The 22,201-nt window shown below is 31.8% G+C and overlaps 1 protein-coding gene across 1 annotated transcript; it reads right to left on the bottom strand.

Moving 5' to 3' along the window:
- Nucleotides 1-3,455: 3,455 nt before the first annotated feature.
- Nucleotides 3,456-4,600, bottom strand: LOC136209382 (lignin-forming anionic peroxidase-like). Its single transcript, XM_066000828.1, has one exon. It carries the CDS (start codon nt 4,559-4,561, stop codon nt 3,602-3,604), a length of 960 nt encoding a protein of 319 aa, XP_065856900.1. The 5' UTR covers nt 4,562-4,600; the 3' UTR covers nt 3,456-3,601.
- Nucleotides 4,601-22,201: the final 17,601 nt, after the last annotated feature.

Here is a 22,201-nt window from a genome sequence, read left to right as displayed (position 1 = left end):
GGAGTGACTTCGCTTCTCCGACTCGCTCTCCACTCCACCGCCGCCTCCACCTCCTTCACCTCTTGACCTTCACCTCTTCTGCACAAAATCTGAACTCTGGTAAGTTTTCTAAACTCCGAACTTTTATATTTGAAGTTCTGTGTTGTGTACATTGTGTAGATTTAAAGTTTTATATGTTCTGTGTTATATTTGGAGTTTTATATGTGTAGGGTATTAGATATAGTTCTTAATTCACAGAAGCTCCTCTCATGGAAAATCAATTAGGAAAATTTTCTTCACCTGATTTTTCAGCCATGGAAAATTTTCTAGACAGGCATTCCCACCTTTCCTATCTCAATCATCCAAATCTTCTTCAGAGGTATTAGATATAAACTCCAATTCTAATATAAAATTGATAAATAAAAGTAATTAAAGATTATCATGGTGATGATTAAAAGAAGAGACGCATGGTGCATTTCAACAGTGAGAAAATTAAAAGAAGCTCCACCTTTGAGCTTGAAATTTTCATTAAGATCTGTAAGTTCCATTTTTATACAAATTTAAACAAAAAAATAAAGGCTTAATTTAATTTAATGGATATAGATAAGAGAAGGGAGATATCAGTCACTTGAAGAATGTTTGGCTCGTGAATACAGAATCACTCTTCGGACTATTTCTTCACAAAATCTCCAATTATTTCTAGTGGAAATTCATATGAACAATCGAACTTGTTGTCTACCGTAACTTTTAATACTTTGATTTTGTGGGTTTTTTTAGCCTTGTTGTCTACTGTATCTTTTAATGAATGTTGTTTACTTCCTAAAAAAATGTTATTTATTTCAAGTTATGTAAGATAATAAAATTTTATATTTTATTATTTTGTAAATTAAATTTTTAATTTATTTTTTAGGACTTAAACTATTAGATATTTATCCGAATCACCGAAAAATTATATTGGATTGGACCGGAACCGAATCTCCGAATCCCCGAACTGGACTGTACTGAAATTTTAGGGCAATTCAATTCTAGAGATTTATTCTTTTAATCCAATCCTATAGATTTATTCTTTCAATCTAATCCTGGAGATTTATGAACACAACCATATATATAGCGAGAAATATAAGAAATAGGAAAAAACTTCAAATAGAAGAGAAACTATCAAACCTATCCTAAACTATAAAAGAAAAAACCAAAGCAAAGTAAATGAGGAGCTTTATCTTCCAGTTAAAAGCTAGAAAAAACCCCCCAAAACCTCGATGAAGAACTTGAGAGTTTTCTTGACGGCTAGGATTCTGCTTTAATTAATTATATTTCTTAATTCTTATTTATACCTTCTATTGCTTTGCTACGTGAACTTAGAGATTTAATCATGTCATATTAAATAAATTTAATAGCATTGACCCAATATATGGTTAATGGGATTGGGTTCATAACCAATTCGCGATCTCAGGGCCGGCTCTAGGGGGAGGCTGCCTAGGCGACCGCCTAGGGCCTCCGACTTACGGGGCCTCCGATCGGAATTTTTTTAAAATTTGATAATTATTAAAAAAATTTATAGTTAAAATGTATATAGATTTAAATATATAATAAAGGATACTGCTAGGCTGAATGGTAAAGACATAATGAAGATTTTTACAAGGGTGAGGGTTCGATTTCCTGGAATAACATTTTTTTTGTTCACATTTTCTCTTATTTTTTCTTTCTTTCTTTGACAACACGAATGTATAAATTATTACTTTGTTATTATAGTTGTTTTTAAATTTTTTATTTTTTTAATAAATTACAATATGAAATTCACTTATAAATTGTAATTTGGTACAAAATGTTATTTAGACTCTGATTTATTTAAAATTTTAATATTTGACTACTAATTTATTATTTGATCACATTTAGACCATAAACTATTTAAATTGATGAAATTTCACTCAATTTTGATGATTCCTTAGATCAACATTTATTGGTTCATTTTTTCTCTTATTTTTTTTTCTTTCTTTTGACAACACATGTATTGATTTTTTCTGAACTTTTTTTCATATTTGGAAACAATGTATAAACTATTATTTTGTTATTGTAGTGATTCTTAAATTTTTTTAATTACAAGACGAAATGCACTTATAAATTACAATTTGTAATTTGGTATAAAATGTTAGACTCTGATTTATTTAAAATTTTAATATTTGGCCACTAATTTATTATTTGGTCACATTTGGATCATATACTATTCAAATTGATGAAATTCTACTTAATTTTGATGAAGTCTTGATAAAATTGTTTCCTTATGATATGTGGTGATATTTTGACATATGGGCTTGACATGCCGTACGTTTTAAAGTTGATTTATCCAAATAAATAATGGAATTAAAACAAGAAAACAAATCTCTAAACTAAAATTTATCAAGTCTAGTTATCAAAATATCATCATATGTCAATAATTCTATTAAGTTTTCATCCAAATTGGATTGAAATTTCATCAATTGGGATAGTTCAGTGGCCAAATGATAAAATTTATTGATGAAATTCTACTTAATTTTGATGAAGTCTTGATAAAATTGTTTCCTTATGATATGTGGTGATATTTTGACATATGGGCTTGACATGCCGTACGTTTTAAAGTTGATTTACCCAAATAAATAATGGGATTAAAACAAGAAAACAAATCTCTAAACTAAAATTGATCAAGTCTAGTTATCAAAATATCATCATATGTCAATAATTCTATTAAGTTTTCATCCAAATTGGATTAAAATTTCACCAATTGGGATAGTTCAGTGGCCAAATGATAAAATTTTGGATAGATCAAACGCCAAATGACAAGGTTCCTTGGATCAATCGATGTCCAAATAGTGATTTAAGCCTGTAATTCATAATAAATACGCGACTCAACCAATTTTTAATCTCGAAGATAAATTCTTCTCTTTCTTTCAATAGAATCTTGCGATTAGGTTCGAGTTCAGCTGTCCAAGATTAATTTCTAGAAATTAATACTTTGTCATCTGCTTGCTTCTCGCATGACTGGTGAGAAAAAACTTGATTTTAAATATATAAAAGAAAACTCGATTTTACATGTAGAAAAGCAAGAAGAATAATAATTTCTTAGCGGTATGTTATAATTATATGACTTGAATTGTAGTTAATAATTTATTGATTTTACTATTTAATATTTATTATTTCTAAAATAGTATTAGATTTAGATATGAAAAAAATGCACAATACACCTAGGGCCTCCAAAATGCTGGAGACGGCCTTGCGCGATCTGATTGGTTGAATCAGCAGGTCCGATCTGGTTTTGGAATCATTAGTACTCAAACCTGTGCTATTTTATTTGAAAAAGAAAATTCTCAAATGAATCGAAGGCAATATTGGAAATTGCTTGAATCCTACGGAGGTACATACCAAATGATAAAAAAAAGAAATTTTTCATTTGATATTCTGATATTAAAATTATTGAAATTCAAAGAAATCATATAATTCCATGAAAACATATATCTGCAAAATTAACATTTGATGCATATTAAAATTAATGAAATGAATTACACCTAACATGAAAAAAAACAAAACAAATTTCCTTTACATTTAACTTTGGAATAAAAAGAATGAAAAAATAGGAACAAAACATGAACAGCTAGTTGACAGCACTGCAAATCTTCCTAATTTGGTCGGCATTTGGATTGAGAAGATTTCCCATTTTGATCATAGCAGTTCCGAAATCAGAGCTGAAAGTAGAAGGGCTCCTGCTATAATCCGACACAATACTATCAGTGGAACCTCCACTAAAAAGTATTTGATCAGATTCAAGAAGCCCGTCCTTTTGAATCAGATTCTTGAAATAATTATTATCAAAAGAATTCGGCGTAACCAGATCAAGTGCAGCCAAATTTCCATCACCGCCCGTCGTTGGACAAGCCCGACGACGAGTGCTAGCAAAACCAGCATCAATATGAGAGCCATTAGTGTAAATCCTATCACGAAAAGTAAAGCATTGAGCTTGACCCAAAGTATGAGCGCCCGATAGAGCAACCATATCTCTTGGACTTAACCCTTTAGTTTGAAAGCGAGAAATGAGTCTGTCAAGCCCATCTTTAAAACTAGGCAATTCGGATTCAGCTAGACTTCTACTTGCTGTAGTTGAGTCTTTTCTTCCGAGTAGTACAGTCCAAGACGGACCACCCACGTAAGCAGAAGCATCTCTTGCAGCGACAGCGATAATATCAGCACAAGAAACAACTCCAGGACATATTTTCTCTACTTCAGTTTTTGCAGTTTGGATAACATTGTAACCCCGCGCAGAATCCTTATTAGGGAGAGCTGATTGTTCGCTCTCGACGGATGGAGCCTCGTCTAGTAGAATTGAGGCGTCGCAGCCTTGAACAAAGCAGTCGTGGAAGTGGAGACGAATGAGAGAAGCGGACATTCTTCGTTCTTTGGCTATGGCGTTTCTGATTGAAGTTCGGATTGTGGTGAGTGCGTTTGGACACGATGTTTCGTAAAATGTGGAAGTGAGTTGGGCATGGCAGCATGCACTGCTTAAAAGCAGCACTAATATTGTAAATAGAAATGTTTTTCCAACTGCGGAACTTGCCATGATTCTATCTGAATATGTTGATTTCAACAAGAGATTATAGGAGTAGATAGAAATGATTAAAGATGGAGAAGAAAGGGGAAGGAGAATGGGCTTATATACACAAAAATGTCAGCGCATGATTATATTGGATTGGAGGCAATACGCGTAGAAGTTGTCAATTTCTTGTGAGGACTAAATCCTAATTCTCCACTTGCTGTACGTACTTGCATGGATTTTATCCAACTTAATTATTATTTGTTCGATTTTGAATGCAAATTCAACTCATTCTATATTTCATCCGGTCAAAATTATATGATTTTTTTTAAGAGAATAGTTCAATTCAATTATTTAAAAAGCCACCTCTTTTTGTATTATAAGAATAGCATAAAAGTTGTTTTGTTTAAGTCTAATCTAAAATATTATGTAACAACAGTTAATGTTGGTTTTAGTGGTTAAATGTCTCATGTTGTTTAAGTTAGATTTCGAATTTGAGTCTTAATGTACGTAAAAAGCTTTAATTAAAAGACGATACATTTAAAATGTGACTAACGAACCTCAAACCAAGAAATTAGACAGTTTAAATTACCATTAGCCTTCTAATATATCCAAAATGTTTATTGCTCATGACTTATTAAAATTAGTAAAATCTCAATTAATATGGATATGTCACATTTTTAAGTTTCGTTAATTTATTTTATAGATTGTATTTTTGTTAATGATGAATAGTCTTTTCCAATAGCAAATAGGGGAGAAAATCTGATGTCCCCATTTCAGTGTCCTTTTCCATGTCACTCTCACAAAAAGTGGTTCCTGCCTAATTAAAATAATATATTTTGTGAACTAAGAAGATCCACATAATAAAAAAGACCACTTTTTGTGAGAGGAACATGGAAAGAGACATTGAAATAAAAGCATCAGATTTTCTTCCAACAAACCGTAAAAAGTAACAATAAATAAACTAAACGGTCCATAAGTATAATTTCCAACCGTTACTGATGACAAAGAATTTAATTAAGTTTTTTCTAAGAAAATGAATTAATGTCAACTCAAAAAAACATGTTTGATTGTCAAAGGCGATGTGCTTGCTAGCATTATATATTTATTTTGAAATAGATTTAGTTAAAGTTTGTAAGTATTATAATCATGTTAATTAAAGGTTCATATAATAGTTGAATAGTTGAATATGTTACATGTATTGTTATTTTGTGTTGGTACCCTAATCAAATGTCTTTATATTTTAAAATGTCTTATTTACTTTCTTTATTTGTTTAAAGCGAGCTATTAAGATTGATATTTATTCAGTGAAGTAATTTTTTTTTTTTTGGAAAAAGTTTAAATATGTATACTTTAAATAAATTTATGGAATCACTAAATTATTTTAAGAAAATTTAGTGAACTAATAAGTATTCTTTAAAGAATCAATAGATATATCACTTTAAATAAAATAAGAGAATAAATAGAATTTTTTCAAAATACCTTTTTTTTCCCTTTTTTAGCAATTATAGTATGTTAAAAATATATTAGAGTATTCTTATTTAAGGAATAGTTAAAAATCATCTCCAACAGTTTTTTAGTGGCTCTTCAAATAACTAAGAGTCTCTCCAGTGGTGGATCCAGGATTTTATACATGGGGGGCTAATTTTAGTTGTGCGTCGATGTTAGCGTTAGAGGAAATTTTTGAAGTCCAACCCGTAAGGGCTGGGCAAAATTTTTGGCCTCCAACATTCTAAATTTTCATTGTTTCGACGTATTGAATAATAAAAAAACTAAAAGTGCTCAGCTTAAAAAAAGATATATTTAATATTTTATAAATCTAACGTTAATTTCTTAAAAATTATATAATTTTTAGTTACGAATTTCTTATGATCTTCGTAAATTAAAATTTAATTTGAAAATTAAGTTTTTTTAGCCTTAAAAGTGTAAAAATTGATTTAGGAAAAAAATAGTACAAAAGAATTAATAATATATAGAAAGTGATTAATAATAATAACAAATTAGAAAAAATAAATTCAAATAGATAAATAAAAAACCTTGAAAATTGAAATTTTAGGGGTTTGAACACAAGACCTCTTATAACGAAACATGCATATTAACCAACTAAGTCACCTTGATATATCAAAATTATACTACAAAGATACTAATATAAACTACAATTAGAGGGGGCTATCAAGTACCGAATCAATATTACTCAACGGTGGAGCCAACGGCCAGGGCACTGCATCCGCCTCTGAGCCTCTCTATCATCTCTATTAATAGAGAGAATTTCTTCATCTCTTAGGCCCCGTTTGGTACGCTGTAGTGAATGTTCTAATGGAATGTCCATTACAATAGATGCTCATTACGATGTTTAGATTACCATATTATTTTTGTTGTAATGGAATCACAAATACATCATTCAATTTTTCTTTACAAATTGATGTAATGACCATTACATAAAGAATAGACATGAATCCTCATTACGGCTAACTTTTATATTTTTAATATTAATATTTATTATGTACAATTGTTATTAAATGATAAAACAAAAAAACTAGAAAAAACATGAAAATTAAAAAACATGAAAAAATGAAAAATGTAAAAACGCAAAAAACGTAAAAACAGGAATAACGAGGAAAAAGCAGAGTTTGCAATTCATATTTATCATGTTTTTCTCATTTCTCACGTTTTCACGTTTTTTGTTGATTTTAATTGTGTAAATAAAATTTTATGATTATATTTATCTAATGTGAAAAATCTGATCGAAATCAAATACAAAATTAGATTACCCGAAATTAATTTTTCCTTTTTCATTTTTGTTAACTTTTCTCGTTTCTTTTAATTTCCATTTTCACCATTTTTCTATTTTCTCATTTTTCTGGTTTTTCTTTTTTTCTTGTTTTTCTACTTTTTTTCGTTTTTGACAAAAGTGAGAGGTAAAATTGAGATGTGAGATTTGAGAAATGAGAGGTTAGATGACAATGTAATGAGAATTCAAATCATTTTTCTATGTAATGAGGATTACAAGATTTATTCAACAAAATTTAACTTAAGGTTTTCTCATTATATTACAATAAAATTGTAACATGCAACTAAACATAGTAATGGCCTTCAATGTAATGATCATTTCATTATGAATGTCATTACGTCTTACCAAACGGGACCTTTATCTTAATTACTGAATTAATATGTTACGTTAATTTTAATTTAAGTTAAGATTTTGTCAACCCATTTCATACTAATTCAAACCTCCACATCAATCTTTACCTTTACGCGCTGTCACTTTCTCACGGATTTAACTTTAAAAATCCTCCCTCAGGTTTTATTATAACTAACAGAATAAATCCATCTCTCAACTTTTTGACAATTTTGTAATAAAATAAAATAAAAACAAGTTGAAACCTTTGACAAATGTTCACGAGTACTAATGCCGTTACTTAACCGATATACTATAAGATAATGTCAACTTTAAACATGTTTTATGGTCAAATTAAGGATTATTAGAATATTTACAGTAGATTCTTAATATATATTTTTTAAAAATAATATAAATAATTGTCTTTTTTAGTGATTTAGTGATTTAAGAAATAATTAATATACCATCTCTAATAATATTGTTTATATTCATTCATTATTTATTATTTTATCATTAAAATTATTAAGTTTTGTTATATTTACCAATATTAAGAAAAGATAGTAAAAAATGAAATAAGAAGGAGATTTATGAGTGGAAAGAGTCTCCTCAATAATAAAGAGGATGTGAGAATTTTAACCTTTGTAATGGAATGATCATTACATTGAATGCCAATTACTATGTTTGGTTACGCGTTACAATTTTTTTGTAACGGAATAAGAAAACGATGAGTTAAATTTTGTTCAACAAATCTTGTAATCCCCATTACATAGAAAAATAACTTGAATTCTAATTACATCCAAAACACGTAATTCTAATTCCTACTTTTAAAACTCTATTAAACTTTTCATTTGTCAAATCTCACATCCCAATCTAACATCTTATTCTTGTAAAAAAAACGCAAAAAGTAGTAAAACATGAAAAATTGAAAACGAGAAAAAAGAAAAAAAGGAAACCAGAGAAAAGGAGAAAATAGAAAAGCGGTAAAAAATGTTGAAAATGGAAATAAAAAAGAGAAAAATGTAAAAAAAGTATGAAAAACGAAAAACTATATACTAATTTATTGATTTCAGTTAATCTAATTTTGTATTTGATTTCGATTCGATTCGATTTTTTTTTTTTTTTTTACATTTTTCGTGTTTTTCACGGTTTCATATTTTTTTTTGTTGATTTTAATTAAGCAAATAAAATTTTATGATTACATTTAGGGGGTGTTTGGTTAGATAAATTTTTGATAGGGAATGTGAATAGGAATGATTCATTGCCTTTTTTAATGTTTTGTTTTATCCATTTAATTTAGCAATGAGAATCACATTCCCATATTTGTAGAATTATTGATTCCTCCCTCTCTTCCCATTAACCAAATTGCATTCCCATTCCTTTTAAAATTAACTAAAAAAATTGTCCCCACAATTTATTTGTGCATTTTTTTTAAAAACCCCACGTTTTATATACATAACTAGTATTGTGCCCGCGCGTTGCGCGGGTGGATAAATTTTCTGTACATAAATTTAACAATTTAATATTTTTTAAATTTTATATTATTTACATATTGTGATATTAATATTTTGTTTTAAAATAATTTAAATTTACAAATTGTAAATAAATTAATAAACATACTTTTTATAATTGCTTGATAATAGTTTGAAAGTTGTTGAAGTTATAATCTATTGTCTCTATTGACATGTTTGCAAGAGTTTTTCCTTTCCATTCTTGAACAATATTTTTTCTATATAATCTTGCAATTTTAAAATATTTACACTTTGTAATAAGTCGATTGCATCTGTTAATAGAAATTCTCTAAATTCATCAAAATCTTCATCATGTGATGAAGAAACGACTAGATTACTAATGTTTTGTTTTTCTAAACACAATTACACTTATTACTTTCAGACATATAAACTTTGACATATAGTGCATCACGTGTAACGTCTAGATTAGTAATATATTATTTTTCTAAACACATTTACACTTATTACTAGCAGACATATAAACTTTGACATATAGTGCATCACGTGTAACGTCTAGATTAGTAAAATATTATTTTTCTAAACATAGTTACACTTATTACTAGCAGACATATAAACTTTGACATATAGTGCATCACGTGTAACGTCTAGATTAGTAATATATTATTTTTCTAACATAGTTACACTTATTACTAGCAGACATATAAACTTTGACATATAGTGCATCACGTGTAACGTCTAGATTAGTAATATATTATTTTTCTAAACACAGTTACACTTGTTACTAGCAGACATATAAACTTTGACATATAGTTACGTGTAACGTCTAGATTAGTAATATATTATTTTTCTAAACACAGTTACACTTATTGCTAGAAGACATATAAACTTTGACATATAGTGCATCACGTGTAACGTCTAGATTAGTAATGTATTGTTTTTATAAACAGAGCTACACTTATTACTAGCAGACATATAAACTTTGACATATAGTGCATCACGTGTAACGTCTAGATTAGTAATATATTGTTTTTCTAAATACAGTTACACTTATTACTAGCAGACATATAAACTTTGACATATAGTGCATGACATGTAACGTCTAGAGTAGTCACATACTACTAGACTAGATTAGTAATCATGACATGTAACATTTACTAGACTAGTAATCATGACATATATGTCTTGACGTTATAAACGATACAGACGTTTAGAGTAGTATTTGTAACATCTAGACGTTACAGGGATTACTCTAAACGTTTGTATTGTCTATAACTATCATGGCAGGCAACGTCTAGATGTTACAGACGTTACATGTCATGATTACTACTCTAGTAGATGTTTCATATCATGATTACTATAGTCTTATAATATATGATTACTCTAGATGTTACATATCATGATGTATTATATGTCAAAATTTATAATTTTACTAGTTATAAATGTAGAAGTGGTTAGGAAATCAATATATTATTAGTCTAAACATTAATGTCTTGCACTATATGTCAAAGTAGTAATTTTCTTATTATTTTTTGTTTTATAGAGAAGCTAGTTTCTAACATAGTTATCTAAGAGTAGCATGTCTAAGTATACATGATGACATTTGCGCATCTTATTATAGATTTGGATAAGGATACAAATTTAAAATGTACAAAAATACCTTCCATTTTAGGGTGTTCGCTATGGTTACTTTGTTTTTTACAAAGTACCGTTACTTGGTGTGGTTTTTACCATTGGATGATAGAGCATAAAATTAATCCAATGGTGAAAACCACACCAAGTAACGGTACTTTGTAAAAAAACAAAGTAATCCAATGGTGAAAACCACACCAAGTAACGGTACTTTGTAAAAAAACAAAGTAACCATAGCGGGCACCTTTAGTAGCCAAAAGTAATTTTGTTATTAAAGTTATAAATATTACAATATGTTTCTAAAATTTACAAATTGAACCAATTTTATTTCTGTTTGACTAATTTTTAGTCTTTCATAACACAACCCATGGGTAAATTACACCCATGACCACTGAACTTTACCATTTTAACATTGTGGTCACTAAATTTCAATTTTTAACAGTATTGCCACCGAACTTTACACTTTTTAACACCAGTAGTCATTCAACACCTCAAAATGACCGTTGACAGACTCAAAATAAAAAATTCGAAGAGTTGATGATAATCTAAGGAACTTTAATTCTTGAAAATTTTCGTTTGGAGGTCGTTTAGGTGTTGTTTGGTTAGGAGAGATAAAATAAATTTTTAGAGAGAGAAAGCTCCAAAAAATGTGATTTTGGAAAATAAAAATTGTCGTTTCATGGTAAATGTCGTTCTGAACAACTTTAATTCTTGAATATTTAGTCATTTTAAAAAAAGATAAATAAAAAAGAAAGCATATATAAGACATCGAGATATGTGGAACAACACAATTGAGAACAAAATAACTATTATACATGAAAAAAATTCTATTAATACAGTTTATCAATGGAAACCGCTCTTAAATAAATCTGAATCTCTTAATGAAGTAAGAAAAAATATTATAAGACTATATTATTTGAAGTAAGAACAAAATCATAAGATTAAGAGCAAAACTAATTCATAATCAAAATTAAAGGAGATATTTGATTTTCGGTGGCCAATGAATATAATGATTGAATAATATATATCATGTTTTATATATAGATTTATTTGTGACTTTTGGATTTCCTTCGATTAGTGTTTTTTCATCTTCTTGTAACTCATACTTTCTTTTATTACTTTAATTAATGGGCTAATAATTGACAATAAATAATGTGTTAATATAATACTTATGATATAGAGATAATAAAAGCTTATTAACTCATTTATTCTTTTTTTTTTAAAAAAAACTCATTTATCATTTTTGCTCCTATGATGCCAACTAAGCCAAAAAGGCTCTAAAACATTTCTTGTAAATTCTCACAGCTTCCGCTATTATATATAGTATAGATAGATAGATGTTAAAACCATTTCAAATGCTTCCACTAACTACCATATATAGTTTTATAAATAGTTTTACAAATAAAATAATAATACAAAAAAACTACATATATACACATATTACTCCGTATTAATTGATTCTTTTTCAAACAAGTTTTACATAAAATATATGATATATTAAATTTATTAATATATATATAATATATTATTATATTATTTAATGAATTTTTTTTATTAGTTTGAAATAAATAAATTTTAATTTCGTTCCACTTTGATTTTGATTTTAATTCCAATTCCGAAATTTGAACCGAACAATTTAAAAGTAATTAGATTCCGATTCCGGATTAAACCAAACAAAACAAATGGATAGTCATTACGATTCTGATTCCAAAACATTCCAATTCCGATTTCGAAGTTTGAACCAAACGTCCCCTTAATTGGGAAAACATAAGAATTATAATGGTAATTACATTCCATCATTTTCTTTTTATTTGTCAACCAAACATGGTAATAGGATCAATATTCCATTCCATTACATTACAACTTTGATTACATTACGACTTTGATTACATTACATTGCATTACAGCATACCAAACAGACCCTTAGTGATTTGAGGAGTCACTAAGAGGTTGTTGGAGTTCGTTTTAACTATCTCTCCTCAAATTTTAACTTAAGAGCCCAACTAAGAGACTGTTGGAGATGCTCTTAGCTAATTCTTTATTTACATAAATTTTGTTAAAGTTAAAATTCGATTGATTTTATTTATGCTTGAATTACAATGATATAGACGTAATAAGGATGTGAGATTTCCGGATAGATTGTCTTTGGTGGTTCACCTCCTGTGTCGAGATGGATCTCTGTGGACATTGCAACGATCAAGTTACTGTAAGGGTAATGAGAGAGAGAGAGAGTTCAAAAAGAGATTTTGGTTCTTCTTACTAATAGTGTGCACCGTGTATTTATAGGAACTAGGCAGTGGAGTTTATTTACCAGCATGCCCCTATTGCCTCGTAGGTTTGATCAAATGGGCCTGTGTGCTTGTAAGCTAAAATGATGGTGAAGGTGAGCTTGTTAGGCTTCATGCATTCGTGGTTCCACTTACCTCATCAATTATTCTCCCCTTTTACGAAATGTAATCGAACCACTAAATATGAGGAATGGAGAACATCTTGGTCCTAGTGTTGAGATTGATCAAAAGAGAAAATATGGTGGCGACGCGTGGCGTTTTTCAAAGTTCTCAATTATCGAAAGGTATTAATGAAGTATAGACCTATTCATGGGCTGGACCGCTTCGGACTCAGGCCGAGCCATACCGGACTTTTCAATTAAAATGCATGTCTAAGCCCAACCCAGTCCAGCTCGTAGTAAATATGCCACGGTTTGGGCCGGACTGGGCTGAATTAGAAAACCTTAATCCCAGCCCCAGCTCAGGCCCGCCCATACTTTGTTTTTCATAAATCTGAAATTTTGTTTTCACTAATAATAAATTCAAATTAGGAAGTATTATTATGAACTTACGAACTATGAAATAGTTAAATTTTAAAATGCAAACTTAAAAGAATTATTTTCACAGCAGGTAGACAATTTTCTTTTTAAAGAAACTAAATTTGAATAAGTTGCTCTTGTAGTATCTTTATATTCATAAAAAAATAATAGTATATATAAATAAGTTATGGGCTGGGCTGGGCCGATATGAGCTATACTAATATATCCCAAATCGGGATGGTTCAATGTAAATTTACACTGACCAAGGCCGTCCCATTATCTACGGGAATAGGCGGGCTGGACTGGCCATCAGGTCCCTAAACAGGTCTATTGAAGTGTGAGACAAGTGTCATTAAAAAGGTGGGAAATAACGATGTTATAAAAAGTTGAGCACCACATAGTGGCAGAGCCAGGAATTTAGACTTGAGGGGGCTAATTTTAGCCATGCGGTTGAGGGAAAATTTTCAAAGTCCAGCTCGTCAGGGTTGGGCAAAACTTTTTTAGCCTCCAACACGTTAAAACTGTAAAAATGTTATAATTTTTTTAGAAATTAGGATTGAACTAATAGAAAATTAAATATGTTTACACTTTTCACGTTGGACGCTTTTAATGTTTTAGCGAACATACCAAATTTAATTTAGAAAATAAATTATTTGATTCGAAAAAATAAGAAATTAATTTTTTTAATGGTAAAGACATAATAAAAATGAATTCAAAAGTGTGATCAAAATAAAGAGTCCATTTAAATTAATTAATATGGTAACATATTTTTATAATTAATGAAAAATAAAGTTAAAATAAATAAAAATGAGGTTAAGGAGAATTGAACCAAGGACCTCTCAAATAATAGCATGCATTCTTAACCATCTCATCCATCTTTAAATATTGTAATAATATTACATAGAGTCAATGGTGATTGATGGCTGAGCATGCCCTTTGGGCCGCGTGGACTTTTGCGTACCTTTTTATGTTAGTATAAAAGGAAAGGAGTTATTCTTTTGACCAAATTTTGGCTCTTTCTTCAGTCTGCTCAGTGCTATGAAAAAAGAGAGATAATTGAGTCTTCGTGTATTCTGAGTGCTCGCATAGTGCGATGGTGCCCGAATTGAGTCTTCACTATAAGTAGGTGCTTCATTAGGGTGATGCTGAAAGTAACAAGGTCAGTTCCTTCTTCTTTATTTCTTTTTACTTGTTTTCTGCTATTCATTAGGTATTCTTTTAGGCGGTTTGAGCTAGTGCATAAAATTAGCATGTCTAGTGAGCCTAATGTTAAGTGCCATTCTTAGGGAGACGACTTTCGTGGAGAGTGGGCGAGTTAGATAGAGGAAAAGAAAAGGGCTACTATGCAGGGTGATAATTTGGATACGGACAACAAAAGGAGCAAAGTGGAGGGGAAAATGCATGTGAGTAAATCACCAGTGGTGAAAATGGCACCGTTTCTGCCACATCCGACAATCGATGTTCGAGTTAATGGGGTGACAATTGAAGTATAGTGCTCGAGTATTTGTTAAAGGAAGGCGAGTACTTTGGGATTTTTATGAAAGGATGCGATGTAGGGTGTGGCCCCATGGTGCTGGAGTGGCGGGATCTAACAACATGCGTTATGACTTAGAGGACCGTCAGAGCGCTCATGTGTTTAAATGCCTGGATGATGCATGGAGCATCATTGGAAGGAAAGATTTAAGAGCAATCTTAATTCTGTTCTGCATCGGGGAGCCTTATGAGTTGAGTACCCTGTTGAAACACCTTTCCAAATGATTTTGATTTGATAAAATTATTTAAGTTAATCCCATGATTAAGACAACTAAATTTAAGTGCTTTGATTTAATTGTACTAATGTGTCTGTTCAATGTTGAGTATATTAACTAATGAGAACAGGAACTAAGTGTTCAATAAAAAGAAAGACAGAACGAAGTCAGCATAAGCAAAGACGCACAGCAGAAGCTGAGTAAAATATAACTCAGCATTATAAGAGAAAAGTCTTCTTCAAAATAACGCTTCAAGGCGAAGCCGACCAAAGAAGCTGAGTAGAACGTAACTCAGCCCCGTCAGAAGATATCTTAAAGGCAAAGCCAAACGATCAAGCTGAGTATTCGTCAGGACATCGCCAATGATCCGTTGACTAAAAGACAAACGCCCGACATAGGTCTGCAACAATTCAGAAGCCTCAGAAATCCGCCTAGAGACCTTTTTTAGACGCATGGATCAACTAGCATTTGGCTAGAGGACAAAACTGGCGCTAGAAGACGAACCTGGCGCAAGAAGACGAAACTGGCGAGCCTGACGCCTGCTGAATTCAGACGACAGGATTGGCCTGTAAATTCTGAATGCTGACCTATCAATGACGAAAGAAGACCGTTTGAATTCAACGGATATGTCCGAATTCAAATCATTGGAGCTTCAGATTTTGCTACAAAAGGACAAGTTCATCACTTGGATCCTTTGCCGAATTACAAAAAGAGAAAAGACAAGCAAGATCTTCACTAAGTTAAAAGATCCAAAAGAGAAGCTGTCTGATTAAAAAAAAACAAGTTTCTTACACCCAATTCCAATCATTGTGTAAAAGTCTAGAGTGAATTTGTATTCATCTAAAGTGTTCTTCATTTAGAGAGAAAAAACTTGTATCAACTGTAAAGGTTAGAAGAATGGAGCTGAGTACTCGGTTTTAGTACTCAGCGGTAGAGAAAATCTGAGTGTTCGGTTATAGCGCTCAGTAGGATTGAGTAGACGAATAGAGGACGATACTGTTGCATACTCAATTGCTTTGTAAACGGTTTGTGCTCTACCTTTAAAGAGCTCAGTAGTGGATTGAAAAAGCCCGGAGGGATTCTGGGGACTGGACGTAGGCAGTGAGGCCGAACCAGGATAAGACTGCTGAATAATCTCTAACCCTCTTCTCTTGATATATGTATTGCTTGCTTAAATTACTCAGTATATAATTTGTATAAGCCGACACTGAGTAATCAGAGTGCTCAGTTGGAAGCTGATCTAAAGTGGTATCTCCCAATTCGCAATTGAAACAGCTCTAGTCAGTGTCTGATTAAAACTGTCTCACACTTCACTCAGCCTTGCTGACCTAAAGCTGAGTTAAATTATCAAACATTAAATTAAGCCAGCCTTATTAAGCGAAAAAGTTATATTAGTTCCTAACCCCCCCTTGGAACTAATCCTATTATCGGGACCAACATGTTGGGGTTTAGTGTCCTATAGACAATTGTTGCAGGATACAAACTTAATGTAAATGAATTGTTCTTTATATCATTTGTTTTAATGAGATATATGTTTTATAACTATATAAAGGCAATCCCTTTTAAGCACTAAATAAAGTCTAATAAAAGGAAATCCGTAAGTTTGTTTAAAGTGATTATAAAGTGTTCATACAAGCATGAAGTGAGACAAAACTTTATAATAAACTAATAAACTTAAAACCACCCCAAGTCAAGTGATATGTTTAGGATTGATATATCACTGTTGAGACTTGTATGTAACAATGTCTTCTGTCCGACAGAAAGCTGATCTCACAAGCTTCATATATATAGATATCTGGACAGTTACATAGATCCGATGAAACGTCGTTCATTAGGATTGGGGATCCGATTTGAGATAACAGGATGGATAGATTCATCCTTGTCACCTGTTCATCTCATTGGTATTAATAGGTATAAGTAATCCTCAGACTCAAAGGAATGTTAATTGGTCATCCTGAATTACTGAATGTGAGACTTTGATCCTGCGGTCCCACGATCCTTAACAGAGATGACTCTGGGGTGTGAACTGCAAAGGTTGGGTGTCACAGGAAGTAATGTCAGGGTAGTTATACATTGGATTGAGCATTTATCACTCCCGATTAATGGGAGATATATCCAAGGATCGCTTGTGGAAGACTCGACTCTAAATCCTTGCAAGGTGATAGCTTAAGACTTGAAATACAGATTTCACTTAACCTATCTATTTGAGTTGACTCGGCCTGAACAAGTAAAACGAACGTCTCGCTATATGTGACTTGACATCATCCATAGTCATAAGATTCAGTTCAAGGATATAGTTGATAAAGGATCGAATTATACTGTAACTAATACGGAAGGGTTAACGACAGAATCAACCTGTCTTCTTAACGGACTCTGGGGAAATGATTACAGACTTGCCAATAACATACTCAGTACATCATTCCGTTATGCAAGGATTAAATATAATTCTTGAAGAAATTAATTTAATAGTTGCATACGGCCAGAAGTAGTAAGAACCTAATGGATCACACATAAGACTTGGAACCAAAAGAGAGATGGATGTCATTAATAGATGGAAGCCCAAATGAGCCCAGTAAGGCCCATTTAATTAGGAGAGGCCGAAATTTGTATATAATAAGTTAGGAATTATTTTAATTCCCTTAATCCTAATTTGATTAGGTTTGTGAATTAAATTAGTTAAGAGAGATAATTAAATTAGGAGTTTTAATTAGATTAATATACTCCTATTATTATCCAATTAGGTTATTTATTATTATCCTAAATATATTAGATATATTATAAGATAATAATTAGGAATCCTATTCCGAATTGAATTCCTATTAAGTAACCTATTCCTATCTAACTAGGGTTTAGATACAAGTTATTATATATACCCCCCTAATGTGTGAATTTCGACCAAGCCCTAACCCTCCCCTCTATGTGATTTTCGAAACCTACATCTAGAGAGAGAAAAAGATTTCGCATCCCCTAGTTCGTGGACAAGAATTCATACGGCTTCCGTCGATTGATTAATTTCATTCATCTCCTTTTCTCTTTGATCTTGTGTTGGTTAATTAGAGGCAATCTATTTTGGTTGCATCTCATAAGGGTTGATTCTATCTTAACCTCACCGTGTTATACTTCGTGCTTGGGATCTCGGAGAAGAATTGTGGGCACTTCTTTAACAACGGTAGATTGTTCTTCAAAAGGTATTCCTTCTTATCCCTCTTTATATGAAATAACGATTAACGGATCCTATGGTTAAAAGGAAGTAGGCTAAAATTTTTATATTTCCGCTGCTATACCTTAGCCTAATTTCCAACAGTGGTATCAGAGCCATCGTTAAATCCGCTATTTCATATATGAAATTTAGAAGTTTTTCAATAGGATTGAATAAATATTTATGGTTAGGATTAATTAACAAATTGTTTGATTAATTAATTCTAAAGATAAATAAATTTTAGTTAATTGTTAATTAAAATTGATTATGCGTATGTTCCTAATTATTTCGGTTGATAATCATTATAACAAAATCTATTTGTTTTATAGTTAGGTTAATAAAATTAGTTTTATTAATTCTAAAAGATAAAACGGAAATCTATTGTAGTTTTTCCTATTTCTGAAAATCGTTTTTAAAATCGTTTTAAAATCTGATATATATATATATATATATATATATATTTAAAAAAAAAAATACGACAGCGGCTCGGGTCGCGCCTCACGGCGCGACCAGCCGCTGTCGCGCGGCTGCTGCCTCGCGGCAGCAGCCGCGGGGCTGCTACCAAACGGCAGCAGGCCAATTTCGGGCCCCGGCCCGAATCCCACTTGATTTTAATTGTTAAAATCGGCTTGTAAATAATTTATATATATATATATATATATATATATATATGTTTCGGAAATCAATAGTTTTCTGTTTTGATTATCGAATGAAAAAATTCGTTTAAAAGTTTGTCTTTACCAAGTTGTAAATCAAAGCGTTAAATGAATTGAAATCAAAATAATTGGGACATGCATAATTGACGTTTTATATGGTTATATTAATCTAAGGATTAATATAAAGATACGAAGCGATAAGATGTAAAATTGGATGAAAGTTAATTTGACGAGTTAATGTGATTAACCTAAATATTACATAAGACGGTTATGTAATCAACCAATTAAATTTATTTAATTGAGTCTTTGCATGTTTGGAGTTATGGACATATTTGGACCCTCTTTTAGTCTTTTGGTATTTTTGAAATAGGGCATGCGCGTCCTGCCTTTCTACTATCTATTGTAATTTCTCATCTCATCTAATTCCCTTCAATTCAGTTGAAATTTTCTCATAGTAGTATAGAAATTAATATGTAATTTCAAGGCGCCATGGAGAAGACGGAGGACCTAAAGAGAAATATGTAATAGTTAGTATTTCCTTAGGTTTGGCCTTTTATTCCGTCTCTGGCTCGACGGAATAATTTAGCCAATGTATGTATGTGTGTCTGATGTATGCTAAAGCAAATCAAGACTAAGTTAGATTATGAGACTTAAATAAAAATCTCTCATTAAAAAGTTAAGTAAATAAGCAAGTTATTAAAATCGGTTGCCCCTCCCTAATATTATAATTCAGCCGGCAGTATTGGGGGCCTTTGGGTTGTTGGGTAAACTCAAGCTCGGGGTCTTATGGTAACACCTGGATGATCGAAAATCGTTCTTTCATGAATATGGGGTAATACTTAAATTAGAGTATGATAATTGGATGGGCAAACTCATGTTGTCATAAACTAATGGGCAAGAGGGTTGGGATTAATATGAATGACATATTAGTTACTAATGTGGTTAGTAACCCAATAACATGGGAATCACATTCGAGATGTGATTGATTGCATGAATCTACCTAACAAATGGGACTAGCTTGTTGGTTAAAGTCAAGGCGAAATCTCAGGAGTTAGGATCCTAGCTCACTAAAGGATTTGTGAAATTCTTCGAATTAATATGGAGGGCTATTAATTTGGCAAAATAGTGGGAGCAATCTGAAATAAATTAAAAGGCCTATAATCTTAGATTGTTATACTTTAAAGCAAATGAATGACATACGTTTACTCTTTCTCACTCTCAGGTTTTGTTTAAAAACACACTCTTAAAATCATGACTAAAACCAATCTGCAAAACATTCTTACCGATAACAAACTGAATGGTTCAAACTTCACCGACTGGTTTCGCAACCTCAAAATTGTTTTGAAGTTCGAGAAAATTGGGTATGTACTTGATACATCGATACCCCCTGTCCCTGAAGATGATGCTCCCATCGAGGAAATTGATGCTTATCAGAAGCACAAGGCTGATGACGATCATGCCGGATGCATCATACTTGCATCGATGACATCGGAATTACAAAGGCAACATGAGGAGATGAACGCCTATTCCATTATCATGCACCTAAAGGAATTGTTTGGGAAACAAACCAGGTGCGAACGCTACGAGATATCCAAGCTGTTATATCGTTGCAGGATGCAAGAGGGCACATCAGTCATGACACATTGTGTCAAGATGATTGGCTACATTACCAAACTTTCTAGTATTGGATTTGCGATGGATAACGAATTAAGTGTTGACTTAATTCTTCAATCCCTCCCAGAAAGTTATTCACAGTTCATTATGAACTATCAGATGAATGACTTGCAAACCTCTCTTGAAGAGCTTGCAAACATGCTCAAGTCAGTTGAGCCTAATATGAAGAAAGACAAGACCATACCGGCTCTTATAATTGAGTGATCGAAGAAAAGGAAAGGGAATTTTCCCAATCCTAAACATCCCAAGAAAGGTAAGAAAGCTGTGTCCAAGGGAAAGGATGTGAAGAAGCCCAAAGGAGAATGCCACTTCTGTGGTAAAGACGGGCATTGGAAGAGAAACTGCAAGGAGTATCTAGCCACCCTCAAGAAGGGAAAAGGCGGTGCTTCTACATCTGGTATGTTTTATATTGAAATAAATACAGTTTCACTGTCTGAATCTTGGGTACTTGATACCGGATGTGGATCTCATATTTGTACAAATATGCAGGAGCTAAAACAGACTAAGGAACTTAAGAAAGGAAGCATAAACTTGCGAGTTGGAAATGGAGCAAGAGTTGCCGCCCTCGCAATTGGAGATTATGTTTTACCTTTGCCCTCTGGGCTTGTAATAGAATTAAGGAATTGTTTATACGTTCCTGAGATGTCTCGTAACATTATTTCTATTAGCCGTCTTGTTGACGACGGTTTTCATATTTCAATAAAGAACAATAGTTGCAATTTTTATAAAGATTCGATCTTTTATTTTTCAGGAATATCACAAAATGGGATTTATGTGTTAGATGATAAAACTCCTGTTTTTACAATTGATACCAAAAGACATAAGATAGATAATTCAACTTACTTGTGGCATTGTCGTTTAGGCCATATAAACAAGAGACGCATGCTAAAGCTACATTCAGATGGGCTTATAGATCCAATCGATTCCGAATCATTGGAAACATGCGAATCATGTTTAAAAGGTAAAATGACAAAGACACCCTTTAGCAATAAAGGTGAGCGTGTATCAGACACTCTAGGACTCATTCATTCAGATGTATGCGGTCCTATGTCGGTCCAAGCAAGAGGAGGATTCAGATACTTCATAAGCTTCATAGATGACCATACCCGATATGGTTACGTCTACTTGATGAAGCACAAATCAGAAGCTTTTGAGAAATTCAAATGCTTCAAGAATGAAGTGGAAAATCAATTAGAAAGGAAAATAAAGACGCTTCGATCCGATCGAGGTGGTGAATATCTTTCAGATGATTTTCTGAATTATCTAACTGAATGTGGGATATGCTCACAATGGACACCTCCCTATACACCACAACACAATGGTGTATCCGAAAGGAGAAACCGTACCCTATTAGATATGGTACGATCC

Source organism: Euphorbia lathyris, chromosome 10, assembly GCF_963576675.1.
Source record: "Euphorbia lathyris chromosome 10, ddEupLath1.1, whole genome shotgun sequence".
In the NCBI taxonomy this organism is placed as follows: Eukaryota; Viridiplantae; Streptophyta; class Magnoliopsida; order Malpighiales; family Euphorbiaceae; genus Euphorbia; species Euphorbia lathyris.
The sequence above is the reverse complement of the archived record's forward strand: the minus strand, read 5'-3'. Positions and strand labels throughout refer to the sequence as shown.

Excerpts from the sequence above, each read along its gene's own strand:
- LOC136209382 (XM_066000828.1), bottom strand. The coding sequence starts at position 4,561 with ATGGCAAGTTCCGCAGTTGGAAAAACATTTCTATTTACAATATTAGTG.